Consider the following 12,905-nt stretch of genomic DNA (forward strand, 5'->3'; position numbering starts at 1 on the left):
ACAATGTTGAAGTTAATATTAAAACATCTGCCAGTGAGTTTGTACAATGTTGAAGTTAATATTAAAACATCTGCCAGTGAGTTTGTACAATGTTGAAGTTAATATTAAAACATCTGCCAGTGAGTTTGTACAATGTTGAAGTTAATATTAAAACATCTGCCAGTGAGTTTGTACAATGTTGAAGTTAATATTAAAACATCTGCCAGTGAGTTTGTACAATGTTGAAGTTAATATTAAAACATCTGCCAGTCAGTTTGTACAATGTTGAAGTTAATATTAAAACATCTGCCAGTCAGTTTGTACAATGTTGAAGTTAATATTAAAACATCTGCCAGTCAGTTTGTACAATGTTGAAGTTAATATTAAAACATCTGCCAGTCAGTTTGTACAATGTTGAAGTTAATATTAAAACATCTGCCAGTGAGTTTGTACAATGTTGAAGTTAATATTAAAACATCTGCCAGTGAGTTTGTACAATGTTGAAGTTAATATTAAAACATCTGCCAGTGAGTTTGTACAATGTTGAAGTTAATATTAAAACATCTGCCAGTCAGTTTGTACAATGTTGAAGTTAATATTAAAACATCTGCCAGTCAGTTTGTACAATGTTGAAGTTAATATTAAAACATCTGCCAGTCAGTTTGTACAATGTTGAAGTTAATATTAAAACATCTGCCAGTGAGTTTGTACAATGTTGAAGTTAATATTAAAACATCTGCCAGTGAGTTTGTACAATGTTGAAGTTAATATTAAAACATCTGCCAGTGAGTTTGTACAATGTTGAAGTTAATATTAAAACATCTGCCAGTGAGTTTGTACAATGTTGAAGTTAATATTAAAACATCTGCCAGTGAGTTTGTACAATGTTGAAGTTAATATTAAAACATCTGCCAGTGAGTTTGTACAATGTTGAAGTTAATATTAAAACATCTGCCAGTGAGTTTGTACAATGTTGAAGTTAATATTAAAACATCTGCCAGTGAGTTTGTACAATGTTGAAGTTAATATTAAAACATCTGCCAGTGAGTTTGTACAATGTTGAAGTTAATATTAAAACATCTGCCAGTCAGTTTGTACAATGTTGAAGTTAATATTAAAACATCTGCCAGTCAGTTTGTACAATGTTGAAGTTAATATTAAAACATCTGCCAGTGAGTTTGTACAATGTTGAAGTTAATATTAAAACATCTGCCAGTGAGTTTGTACAATGTTGAAGTTAATATTAAAACATCTGCCAGTGAGTTTGTACAATGTTGAAGTTAATATTAAAACATCTGCCAGTCAGTTTGTACAATGTTGAAGTTAATATTAAAACATCTGCCAGTGAGTTTGTACAATGTTGAAGTTAATATTAAAACATCTGCCAGTGAGTTTGTACAATGTTGAAGTTAATATTAAAACATCTGCCAGTGAGTTTGTACAATGTTGAAGTTAATATTAAAACATCTGCCAGTGAGTTTGTACAATGTTGAAGTTAATATTAAAACATCTGCCAGTGAGTTTGTACAATGTTGAAGTTAATATTAAAACATCTGCCAGTGAGTTTGTACAATGTTGAAGTTAATATTAAAACATCTGCCAGTCAGTTTGTACAATGTTGAAGTTAATATTAAAACATCTGCCAGTGAGTTTGTACAATGTTGAAGTTAATATTAAAACATCTGCCAGTGAGTTGAAGTTAATATTAAAACATCTGTACAATGTTGAAGTTAATATTAAAACATCTGCCAGTGAGTTTGTACAATGTTGAAGTTAATATTAAAACATCTGCCAGTGAGTTTGTACAATGTTGAAGTTAATATTAAAACATCTGCCAGTCAGTTTGTACAATGTTGAAGTTAATATTAAAACATCTGCCAGGCAGTTTGTACAATGTTGAAGTTAATATTAAAACATCTGCCAGTCAGTTTGTACAATGTTGAAGTTAATATTAAAACATCTGCCAGTCAATGTTGAAGTTAATATTAAAACATCTGCCAGTGAGTTTGTACAATGTTGAAGTTAATATTAAAACATCTGCCAGTGAGTTTGTACAATGTTGAAGTTAATATTAAAACATCTGCCAGTGAGTTTGTACAATGTTGAAGTTAATATTAAAACATCTGCCAGTGAGTTTGTACAATGTTGAAGTTAATATTAAAACATCTGCCAGTGAGTTTGTACAATGTTGAAGTTAATATTAAAACATCTGCCAGTGAGTTTGTACAATGTTGAAGTTAATATTAAAACATCTGCCAGTGAGTTTGTACAATGTTGAAGTTAATATTAAAACATCTGCCAGTCAGTTTGTACAATGTTGAAGTTAATATTAAAACATCTGCCAGTCAGTTTGTACAATGTTGAAGTTAATATTAAAACATCTGCCAGTCAGTTTGTACAATGTTGAAGTTAATATTAAAACATCTGCCAGTGAGTTTGTACAATGTTGAAGTTAATATTAAAACATCTGCCAGTGAGTTTGTACAATGTTGAAGTTAATATTAAAACATCTGCCAGTGAGTTTGTACAATGTTGAAGTTAATATTAAAACATCTGCCAGTGAGTTTGTACAATGTTGAAGTTAATATTAAAACATCTGCCAGTGAGTTTGTACAATGTTGAAGTTAATATTAAAACATCTGCCAGTCAGTTTGTACAATGTTGAAGTTAATATTAAAACATCTGCCAGTGAGTTTGTACAATGTTGAAGTTAATATTAAAACATCTGCCAGTGAGTTTGTACAATGTTGAAGTTAATATTAAAACATCTGCCAGTCAGTTTGTACAATGTTGAAGTTAATATTAAAACATCTGCCAGTGAGTTTGTACAATGTTGAAGTTAATATTAAAACATCTGCCAGTGAGTTTGTACAATGTTGAAGTTAATATTAAAACATCTGCCAGTGAGTTTGTACAATGTTGAAGTTAATATTAAAACATCTGCCAGTCAGTTTGTACAATGTTGAAGTTAATATTAAAACATCTGCCAGTGAGTTTGTACAATGTTGAAGTTAATATTAAAACATCTGCCAGTCAGTTTGTACAATGTTGAAGTTAATATTAAAACATCTGCCAGTGAGTTTGTACAATGTTGAAGTTAATATTAAAACATCTGCCAGTGAGTTTGTACAATGTTGAAGTTAATATTAAAACATCTGCCAGTGAGTTTGTACAATGTTGAAGTTAATATTAAAACATCTGCCAGTGAGTTTGTACAATGTTGAAGTTAATATTAAAACATCTGCCAGTGAGTTTGTACAATGTTGAAGTTAATATTAAAACATCTGCCAGTGAGTTTGTACAATGTTGAAGTTAATATTAAAACATCTGCCAGTGAGTTTGTACAATGTTGAAGTTAATATTAAAACATCTGCCAGTCAGTTTGTACAATGTTGAAGTTAATATTAAAACATCTGCCAGTGAGTTTGTACAATGTTGAAGTTAATATTAAAACATCTGCCAGTGAGTTTGTACAATGTTGAAGTTAATATTAAAACATCTGCCAGTCAGTTTGTACAATGTTGAAGTTAATATTAAAACATCTGCCAGTCAGTTTGTACAATGTTGAAGTTAATATTAAAACATCTGCCAGTCAGTTTGTACAATGTTGAAGTTAATATTAAAACATCTGCCAGTGAGTTTGTACAATGTTGAAGTTAATATTAAAACATCTGCCAGTCAATGTTGAAGTTAATATTAAAACATCTGCCAGTGAGTTTGTACAATGTTGAAGTTAATATTAAAACATCTGCCAGTCAGTTTGTACAATGTTGAAGTTAATATTAAAACATCTGCCAGTGAGTTTGTACAATGTTGAAGTTAATATTAAAACATCTGCCAGTCAGTTTGTACAATGTTGAAGTTAATATTAAAACATCTGCCAGTGAGTTTGTACAATGTTGAAGTTAATATTAAAACATCTGCCAGTGAGTTTGTACAATGTTGAAGTTAATATTAAAACATCTGCCAGTGAGTTTGTACAATGTTGAAGTTAATATTAAAACATCTGCCAGTGAGTTTGTACAATGTTGAAGTTAATATTAAAACATCTGCCAGTCAGTTTGTACAATGTTGAAGTTAATATTAAAACATCTGCCAGTGAGTTTGTACAATGTTGAAGTTAATATTAAAACATCTGCCAGTGAGTTTGTACAATGTTGAAGTTAATATTAAAACATCTGCCAGTGAGTTTGTACAATGTTGAAGTTAATATTAAAACATCTGCCAGTCAGTTTGTACAATGTTGAAGTTAATATTAAAACATCTGCCAGTGAGTTTGTACAATGTTGAAGTTAATATTAAAACATCTGCCAGTGAGTTTGTACAATGTTGAAGTTAATATTAAAACATCTGCCAGTGAGTTTGTACAATGTTGAAGTTAATATTAAAACATCTGCCAGTCAGTTTGTACAATGTTGAAGTTAATATTAAAACATCTGCCAGTCAGTTTGTACAATGTTGAAGTTAATATTAAAACATCTGCCAGTCAGTTTGTACAATGTTGAAGTTAATATTAAAACATCTGCCAGTGAGTTTGTACAATGTTGAAGTTAATATTAAAACATCTGCCAGTGAGTTTGTACAATGTTGAAGTTAATATTAAAACATCTGCCAGTGAGTTTGAACAATGTTGAAGTTAATATTAAAACATCTGCCAGTGAGTTTGTACAATGCTGAAGTTAATATTAAAACATCTGCCAGTGAGTTTGTACAATGTTGAAGTTAATATTAAAACATCTGCCAGTGAGTTTGTACAATGTTGAAGTTAATATTAAAACATCTGCCAGTGAGTTTGTACAATGTTGAAGTTAATATTAAAACATCTGCCAGTCAGTTTGTACAATGTTGAAGTTAATATTAAAACATCTGCCAGTGAGTTTGTACAATGTTGAAGTTAATATTAAAACATCTGCCAGTGAGTTTGTACAATGTTGAAGTTAATATTAAAACATCTGCCAGTCAGTTTGTACAATGCTGAAGTTAATATTAAAACATCTGCCAGTCAGTTTGTACAATGTTGAAGTTAATATTAAAACATCTGCCAGTCAGTTTGTACAATGTTGAAGTTAATATTAAAACATCTGCCAGTCAGTTTGTACAATGTTGAAGTTAATATTAAAACATCTGCCAGTCAGTTTGTACAATGTTGAAGTTAATATTAAAACATCTGCCAGTCAGTTTGTACAATGTTGAAGTTAATATTAAAACATCTGCCAGTGAGTTTGTACAATGTTTAAGTTAATATTAAAACATCTGCCAGTGAGTTTGTACAATGTTGAAGTTAATATTAAAACATCTGCCAGTCACAACAAACACAAATATCTCACTGAAAATGTTACAGAAGATAAGTTAGTTTCTGTTTATTTTATTGTGATCTATAATGATTATGTATCGCATGTCTTAAACTAACAGTCATTTATATTTTCTCTATGTTTTATGCGTTTTTATTTCAATATTATTATTATTATTATTATTATTATTATTATTATTATTATTATTATTATTATTATTATTATTATTATTAAGATAGAGTAGTCTTGGGAAGCGGTTCTGCCAGAAAATTACCTAGGATGCCATCACTGAAAAACGGTTGAAAATCACTGGTCTAGTGGCTAACACACTGACCTACGAGTTTTAGTACTCACTTCCCATAGGTTCGACTCTCATCCGTTCTTATTTATTTACTAGTCTGTTGACAGTATTATTGTATATGCAGGATAAACCGGTGAAATGTTGAAAAACAAGTATGTAGGGCAGCACACGGCACGTGGGTCACCTGCTACGTCACCTGGGACAGTTCATACATAATAATGAGTGAACATTATCAGCTGACAAATTATCCTGGGTTGAAGCTGAGAAAAATTATAAGAAGACTTACCAATTAAGAACTTAAGACTGGAGGAGCATTGAATTAGACTTACTGGCTCATACTAGTAAGTCTAATGCAAGTCCTTCTTAAACCCTCTGGTTATAACAAGCAATGACTTACTTTATCGTGGGCCGTGGACAGATTAATCACGTAAGAGATCAAAACAGATGGCACTTACACTACACAGTGATGCAACTTTCTGCAACATGCATGCTATTGTTGTGTGGGCTTGAAGGTATCAACATTAAGGCGAGCTGCAAGAAGGTGATACCTTAATGAGTGCCCGACACTCCCACTTCCAGTCAAACACGATGACCTCGAAAGCGCCAAATATGCAGGTTAAGTGTGAGTGTTCCTGGTGACGAGCCACCGGTTGTCTGGCTCTCCCCTCCACTATCACCTCCCACACACCCTCCCCCCCCCTCCTCCTTCTCTTTACTAATTCCCTCTATGAATAAATGTTTTACAAAGCCGAAAAATTGATAAATGAGACACTTTTGTAACATTTGGATATCTTTATCCTGGAAAGGTTTCGCCACGCAGCGGCTTTCCAGAATAAAGGTATCCAAATGTTACACAGGCGTCTCATTTATCAACTAATTCCCTCTCCCTGGCTTTCACTCCTCTCGTTTTTATCTTTCTGTCGCCATGCATCTCCTGTGGGTTGTATCCAAGGAAAGGATACCAATAGAAACAAACCATACTTAGTTTTGTTAGGATGCCTAAATATAATACACCTTTGTCACTACTGTTGCACTCCAGCCAGAACAACTAGTCAAGTGCATCAAGACAACGTGTATCTTGCGCTTAGCAAACGGAGGATCGAGTCTCCACCACATGAAAACTAAACTCAAGTCTACTCAAGACTCTCCATCAAGTCAGTCTTTACACTCCAAAGGTTATTTCTTCATTACCTGATACACTAAAGGTCTTGTGCACGACCTTTGCTCGTCGATGGGGGGGGGGGAGTACTAGGCTAGAGAAACACACCTTTGCATTAATATCAAGAATACTTTAATACCTAAAATAGTGGACTGCACAATGTAACCCACACGTAAACAATAGTGAACTGCACAATGTAACCCACACATAAACAATAGTGAACTGCATAATGTAACCCACACGTAAACAATAGTAGACTGCACAATGTAACCCACACGTAAACAATAGTGAACTGCATAATGTAACCCACACGTAAACAATAGTAGACTGCACAATGTAACCCACACGTAAACAATAGTGAACTGCATAATGTAACCCACACGTAAACAATAGTGGACTGCACAATGTAACCCACACGTAAACAATAGTGGACTGCACAATGTAACCCACACGTAAACAATAGTGGACTGCACAATGTAACCCACACGTAAACAATAGTGAACTGCACAATGTAACCCACACGTAAACAATAGTGGACTGCACAATGTAACCCACACGTAAACAATAGTGGACTGCACAATGTAACCCACACGTAAACAATAGTGGACTGCACAATGTAACCCACACGTAAACAATAGTGGACTGCACAATGTAACCCACACGTAAACAATAGTGGACTGCACAATGTAACCCACACGTAAACAATAGTGAACTGCACAATGTAACCCACACGTAAACAATAGTGAACTGCACAATGTAACCCACATGTAAACAATAGTAGACTGCACAATGTAACCCACACGTAAACAATAGTAGACTGCACAATGTAACCCACATGTAAACAATAGTAGACTGCACAATGTAACCCACATGTAAACAATAGTGAACTGCACAATGTAACCCACACGTAAACAATAGTGAACTGCACAATGTAACCCACATGTAAACAATAGTAGACTGCACAATGTAACCCACACGTAAACAATAGTGAACTGCACAATGTAACCCACACGTAAACAATAGTGAACTGCACAATGTAACCCACACGTAAACAATAGTGAACTGCACAATGTAACCCACACGTAAACAATAGTGAACTGCACAATGTAACCCACACGTAAACAATAGTAGACTGCACAATGTAACCCACACGTAAACAATAGTGAACTGCACAATGTAACCCACACGTAAACAATAGTGAACTGCACAATGTAACCCACACATAAACAATAGTAGACTGCACAATGTAACCCACACGTAAACAATAGTAGTCTGCACAATGTAACCCACACGTAAACAATAGTGAACTGCACAATGTAACCCACACGTAAACAATAGTGAACTGCACAATGTAACCCACATGTAAACAATAGTGAACTGCACAATGTAACCCACACGTAAACAATAGTGAACTGCACAATGTAACCCACACGTAAACAATAGTGGACTGCATAATGTAACCCACACGTAAACAATAGTGAACTGCACAATGTAACCCACACGTAAACAATAGTGAACTGCACAATGTAACCCACACGTAAACAATAGTGGACTGCATAATGTAACCCACACGTAAACAATAGTGAACTGCACAATGTAACCCACACGTAAACAATAGTGGACTGCATAATGTAACCCACACGTAAACAATAGTTGACTGCACAATGTAACCCACACGTAAACAATAGTGAACTGCACAATGTAACCCACACGTAAACAATAGTGAACTGCACAATGTAACCCACACGTAAACAATATAACAGCCATCTTCATCCGAGACTCAAGTTCGCGCGCGCGCATACACACACACACACACACACACACACACACACACACACACACACACACACACCTTTGTGTATATAACCGGACACGACGAACAGTCACCATCAGTTGACACCCTGACAGCACCTATAATAAAACCTATTAAGAAATTTCTGATCATATACAGAGATTGTGACTATTCACTTTACTGCAGTTAGAAATGTGGATGATATTTCTGTCACATTTACACAGGTTCCATAATTTTACAATGCATCATCAAAGCCAGCACTGCAAGGAAAAAAAAGCTTTGCGTTGCAGCATAATAAAAATGTTTATTGCAACCTTTTAATGCTGAGGGAGGCGGAGTTGACTAAGGACCTCTCATTATAGTGTAAGTCGCTGTGACACCAAGAATAATGAGGGATGGTGGGTGGTAACCTGTGCACACGTACCTTTACCTCCTCTCACCCCACAAACATACACCAGGTATTAAAGAAAACAGAAGAGCATACAAGAAAAGACAAAGTTTGCGGGGACCCGACCAAACAATTTAAAGTGGAAAATACGGACAACACCAAAGAGTATAGGGAGAAAAAATACACCAATAAGTATCTGATACTCCAGCCGCCGGTCAAAATATGACTAAAGACCCGCGTCAGGAACACTTGTCCTGTTTCCTTACAAACCTTGCCTAACCTAACCTAAAGTAATGAGTAAGCTCGACACATCAGAAGCATTGAAATCAGACACTGTCTCTCCATGGGTACTGAAATATTTAGCATAAGGACTGTTTGAACAGCTAGATTAAATTTACAAGTGAAATCATACAATACAATTGCTAGATATGTGGATGAGTTAGTGTAACCCCGATATTTAAAAATATGGAACAAACAGTCAGCATTAAACTAGAGGCCAATATGACCGATATGCATTAGTATGTTAGGTATTACTAAAGGAGAAGATAAATAGAAGAGTGGAGCATCTGGAAAGGCGGATTTTAGAACAATAACAACAAACCAGCATTTACAAATGGTAAATATGTCTTGTAAATATGATATGAGCTCTTTGACATAGTAGCAAAAGTGAAGAGATAGAAGACAGAAAGAGGGAGGAAATGGGTGGAGTGAATATTCTTGAAAGAAAGCCTTAGACACTGAACCACAGAGAAGATGGGGTGAACGACTAAAGGAGCGGCAGGTATAACAGGAATGTAAACGAGGAACTTAATCTAACCAGAAAATTCTGGAGGGATTGGTGGCAAACTTCACACTAAAATCACTTAGTGTGAAAATAAAAGGCTAGGCAGACAGTGCAAAATACCTACGATGATGAGTACCCTAAGGGAAAACTCATCACGTGTGAAGGGGTAAAAATTCTTCAACACCCTTCAAGCGTAAGTGGAATTACCAACAAATCCTCGGCTGTTTTTAAGAGAGAACTTGATAAGCTCCCCAAGTCGGTTCCTGATCAGCTAATTTGTAGTGCGTACATTGGTCAAAGTATAGCTGGCACAAACAATCTGGGCAAACAAGTCAGCAACCAGTAGACCTGGTCTGAGACCGGGCTGCGAGAAAAGTGATCCCCGAAACTGACTACATGTAACTTTCAAGTAACCCAAGGAAGAGGCATTATAATGTGCAAATGAGACAAGTGAGGCTCCACGAGGACTGGTACTGGCACCTGTACTATTTCTGGTGTACGTGAATGATATGCCGGAGGAAGGAGTCTACTGTATTCCTGCTTGCAAATGTGAAAATAATTTATCCATGCTGCAACTGGACCTGGTTAAATTTCAAAACTGAAATGACAAGTGGTTGTTGGAATTCAAGTTCAGCAAATGCCAGGTTATGAAAACTGGTGAAGGAGAAAGATCAGATACTGAATGCAAGGTCTGTGTTTGTAAACACCCTAGTGGTACCCAGACATGACTGAAGTGTGTAAGTGGAAGACTGGCATAAGTAAGGGAGATATAATAAGTGAAGAATTGAGACACTTATGCAACATATGGGAATCTTTATTGAAGAAACGTTTCGCCACACAGTGGCTTCATCAGTCCAATACAAAGTAGAAATGGGTAAGGAGAGGAGGAGTATGAGATAATCAGTCTCTCAACCTGGAATCGATGTGTTCAGTCCATCACTCTTGTAGGAAGTGCAGCATAGGGCCAGAGAGGTGGCTTATATACTGCAGTCAGGTGAGTCGAAGCAGGAGGAGGCGGGATCACAGTGGGACCTGCAACATCATGGGATCTTGGTTTAAAGACTTAAACGCTTGTCCAACCTTTGGACGACGACCTACTTACACTAGTGGCAGGTCCCACTGTGATCCTGCCTCCTCCTGCTTCGACTCACCTGACTGCAGTATATAAGCCACCTCTCTGGCCCTATGCTGTACTTCCTACAAGAGTGATGGACAGAACACATCGATTCCAGGCTGAGGGACTGATTACCTCAAACTCCTCCTCTCCTTACCCATTTCTACTGTGTATTGGAATGATGAAGCCACTGCATGGCGAAACGTTTCTTCAAAGACTCCCATATGTTGCATAAGAACATAAGAATGGAGGAACACTGCAGAAGGCCTACTGGCCTATACAAGGCAGGTCCATGTCAGACCCAACCCACCAACATAAATATTTGCCCAACCCATCCCCAGAGCCACCCAAGCAACAAGCCCCGACAACCCCTTCCCGCCCTATCAATGTGCAAGTCCCGCTCAAATTGTTAGGTAAGACACATATGCAACAGTTAGGTATCTTTATTTCGAAACGTTTCGCCTACACAGTAGGCTTCTTCAGTCGAGTACAGAAAAGTTGATAGAAGCAGAAGATACTTGAAGACGATGTAATCAGTCCATCACCCTTAAAGTTTTGAGGTGGTCAGTCCCTCAGTCTGGAGAAGAGCATTGTTCCATGGAATGAAACAATATGGAGATGAAGTGACAGGATGGAGCCTTATATAGCGCCAAGAGGTGAGACGTAGGTCACTAGAAGAGGTAAGAACTCAGATGCTGAGAGGTCAGGTCCCTCTCAAATCCAGCCGTTCTCACTAGTAGAGGTTGTCGAAGTTGACTGTAGGTCTGTACCAAGATACCCTTGTGTTGCAGTGTCTGACAGATTGAACATTAAAATGGTATAAAATACCGACAGGTTGTTAGGTAAGACACATATGCAACAGTTAGGTATCGTTATCTCTCACTCAGAGAATACAGAAAGAAGGAACACTGCAGCAAGCCAACCGGCCCACACTAGGCAGGTTCCCCTCAAACCCAGACCCAGGGCACTTTTAAATAGGGTACTGAGGGAGCTGAAGTACCTGACCCATCACCAGGGTACTGAAGCACCTGGTCCATCACCAGGGAACCGAGGGAGCTAAAGCACCTGGTCCATCACCAGGGCACCGAGGGAACTAAAGCACCTGGTCCATCACCAGGGCACCGAGGGAGCTGAAGCACCAGGTCCATCACCAGGACACCGAGGGAGCTGAAGCACCTGGTCCATCACCAGGGCACCGAGGGAGCTGAAGCACCTGGTCCATCACCAGGGCACCGAGGGAGCTGAAGCACCTGGTCCATCACCAGGGCACCGAGGGAGCTGAAGCACCAGGTCCATCACCAGGGCACCGAGGGAGCTGAAGCACCAGGTCCATCACCAGGGCACCGAGGGAGCTGAAGCACCAGGTCCATCACCAGGGCACCGAGGGAGCTGAAGCATCTGGTCCATCACCAGGGCACCGAGGGAGCTGAAGCACCAGGTCCATCACCAGGGCACCGAGGGAGCTGAAGCAGCCTGCTCAGCACCAGGGCACCGAGGGAGCTGAAGCAGCCTGCTCAGCACCAGGGCACCGAGGGAGCTGAAGCAGCCTGCTCAGCACCAGGGCACCGAGGGAGCTGAAGCAGCCTGCTCAGCACCAGGGCACCGAGGGAGCTGAAGCAGCCTGCTCAGCACCAGGGCACCGAGGGAGCTGAAGCAGCCTGCTCAGCACCAGGGCACCGAGGGAGCTGAAGCAGCCTGCTCAGCACCAGGGCACCGAGGGAGCTGAAGCAGCCTGCTCAGCACCAGGGCACCGAGGGAGCTGAAGCAGCCTGCTCAGCACCAACGCCTCTCGCTCATAAGAGCACAAGAAAAAATAAATACTGCAGCAGGCCAGGCGGCCAGGCAGGTCCCCCTTAAGGGTGTTATGAAGTGGAATGACGCGAACAAAGAAGTCAAAGAGACAGGCTCCGTTCATAACTCTAGTAAGACATGATATGTCCACAAGACTAAAACGGAGTGAGCCTAATAATTGCCAGATACAAGGGAGGGCCAGGAGCTCAAACACGACCTCTGCAACTAAACAGGTGAGTGGTTGGTAGGTAAGACACAAAGGCAACAGTTAAGCAACTTTATTCCGAAACGTTTCGCCTACACAGT

The 12,905-nt window shown here is 38.4% G+C and overlaps 1 protein-coding gene across 3 annotated transcripts in view; it reads right to left on the reverse strand.

The window, feature by feature from the left end:
• The window catches only part of LOC128690000 (EGFR adapter protein), a 446,918-nt gene that overhangs the window by 87,914 nt on the left and 346,099 nt on the right, over window positions 1-12,905 (reverse strand). The window contains exon 1 of one of the 3 annotated variants that reach the window (XM_053778478.2): window positions 6,027-6,177. The exons of the other annotated variants lie outside the window; for them this stretch is intronic. Within the exon in view, the coding sequence (XP_053634453.1) occupies window positions 6,027-6,056 (30 nt within the window). The 5' untranslated portion in view covers window positions 6,057-6,177. Of the gene's footprint in view, window positions 1-6,026; window positions 6,178-12,905 lie in introns of those variants that run through there. 3 annotated transcript variants of the gene reach the window in all.

This window comes from Cherax quadricarinatus, chromosome 25 (genome assembly GCF_038502225.1).
Source record: "Cherax quadricarinatus isolate ZL_2023a chromosome 25, ASM3850222v1, whole genome shotgun sequence".
Lineage (NCBI taxonomy): Eukaryota > Metazoa > Arthropoda > Malacostraca > Decapoda > Parastacidae > Cherax > Cherax quadricarinatus.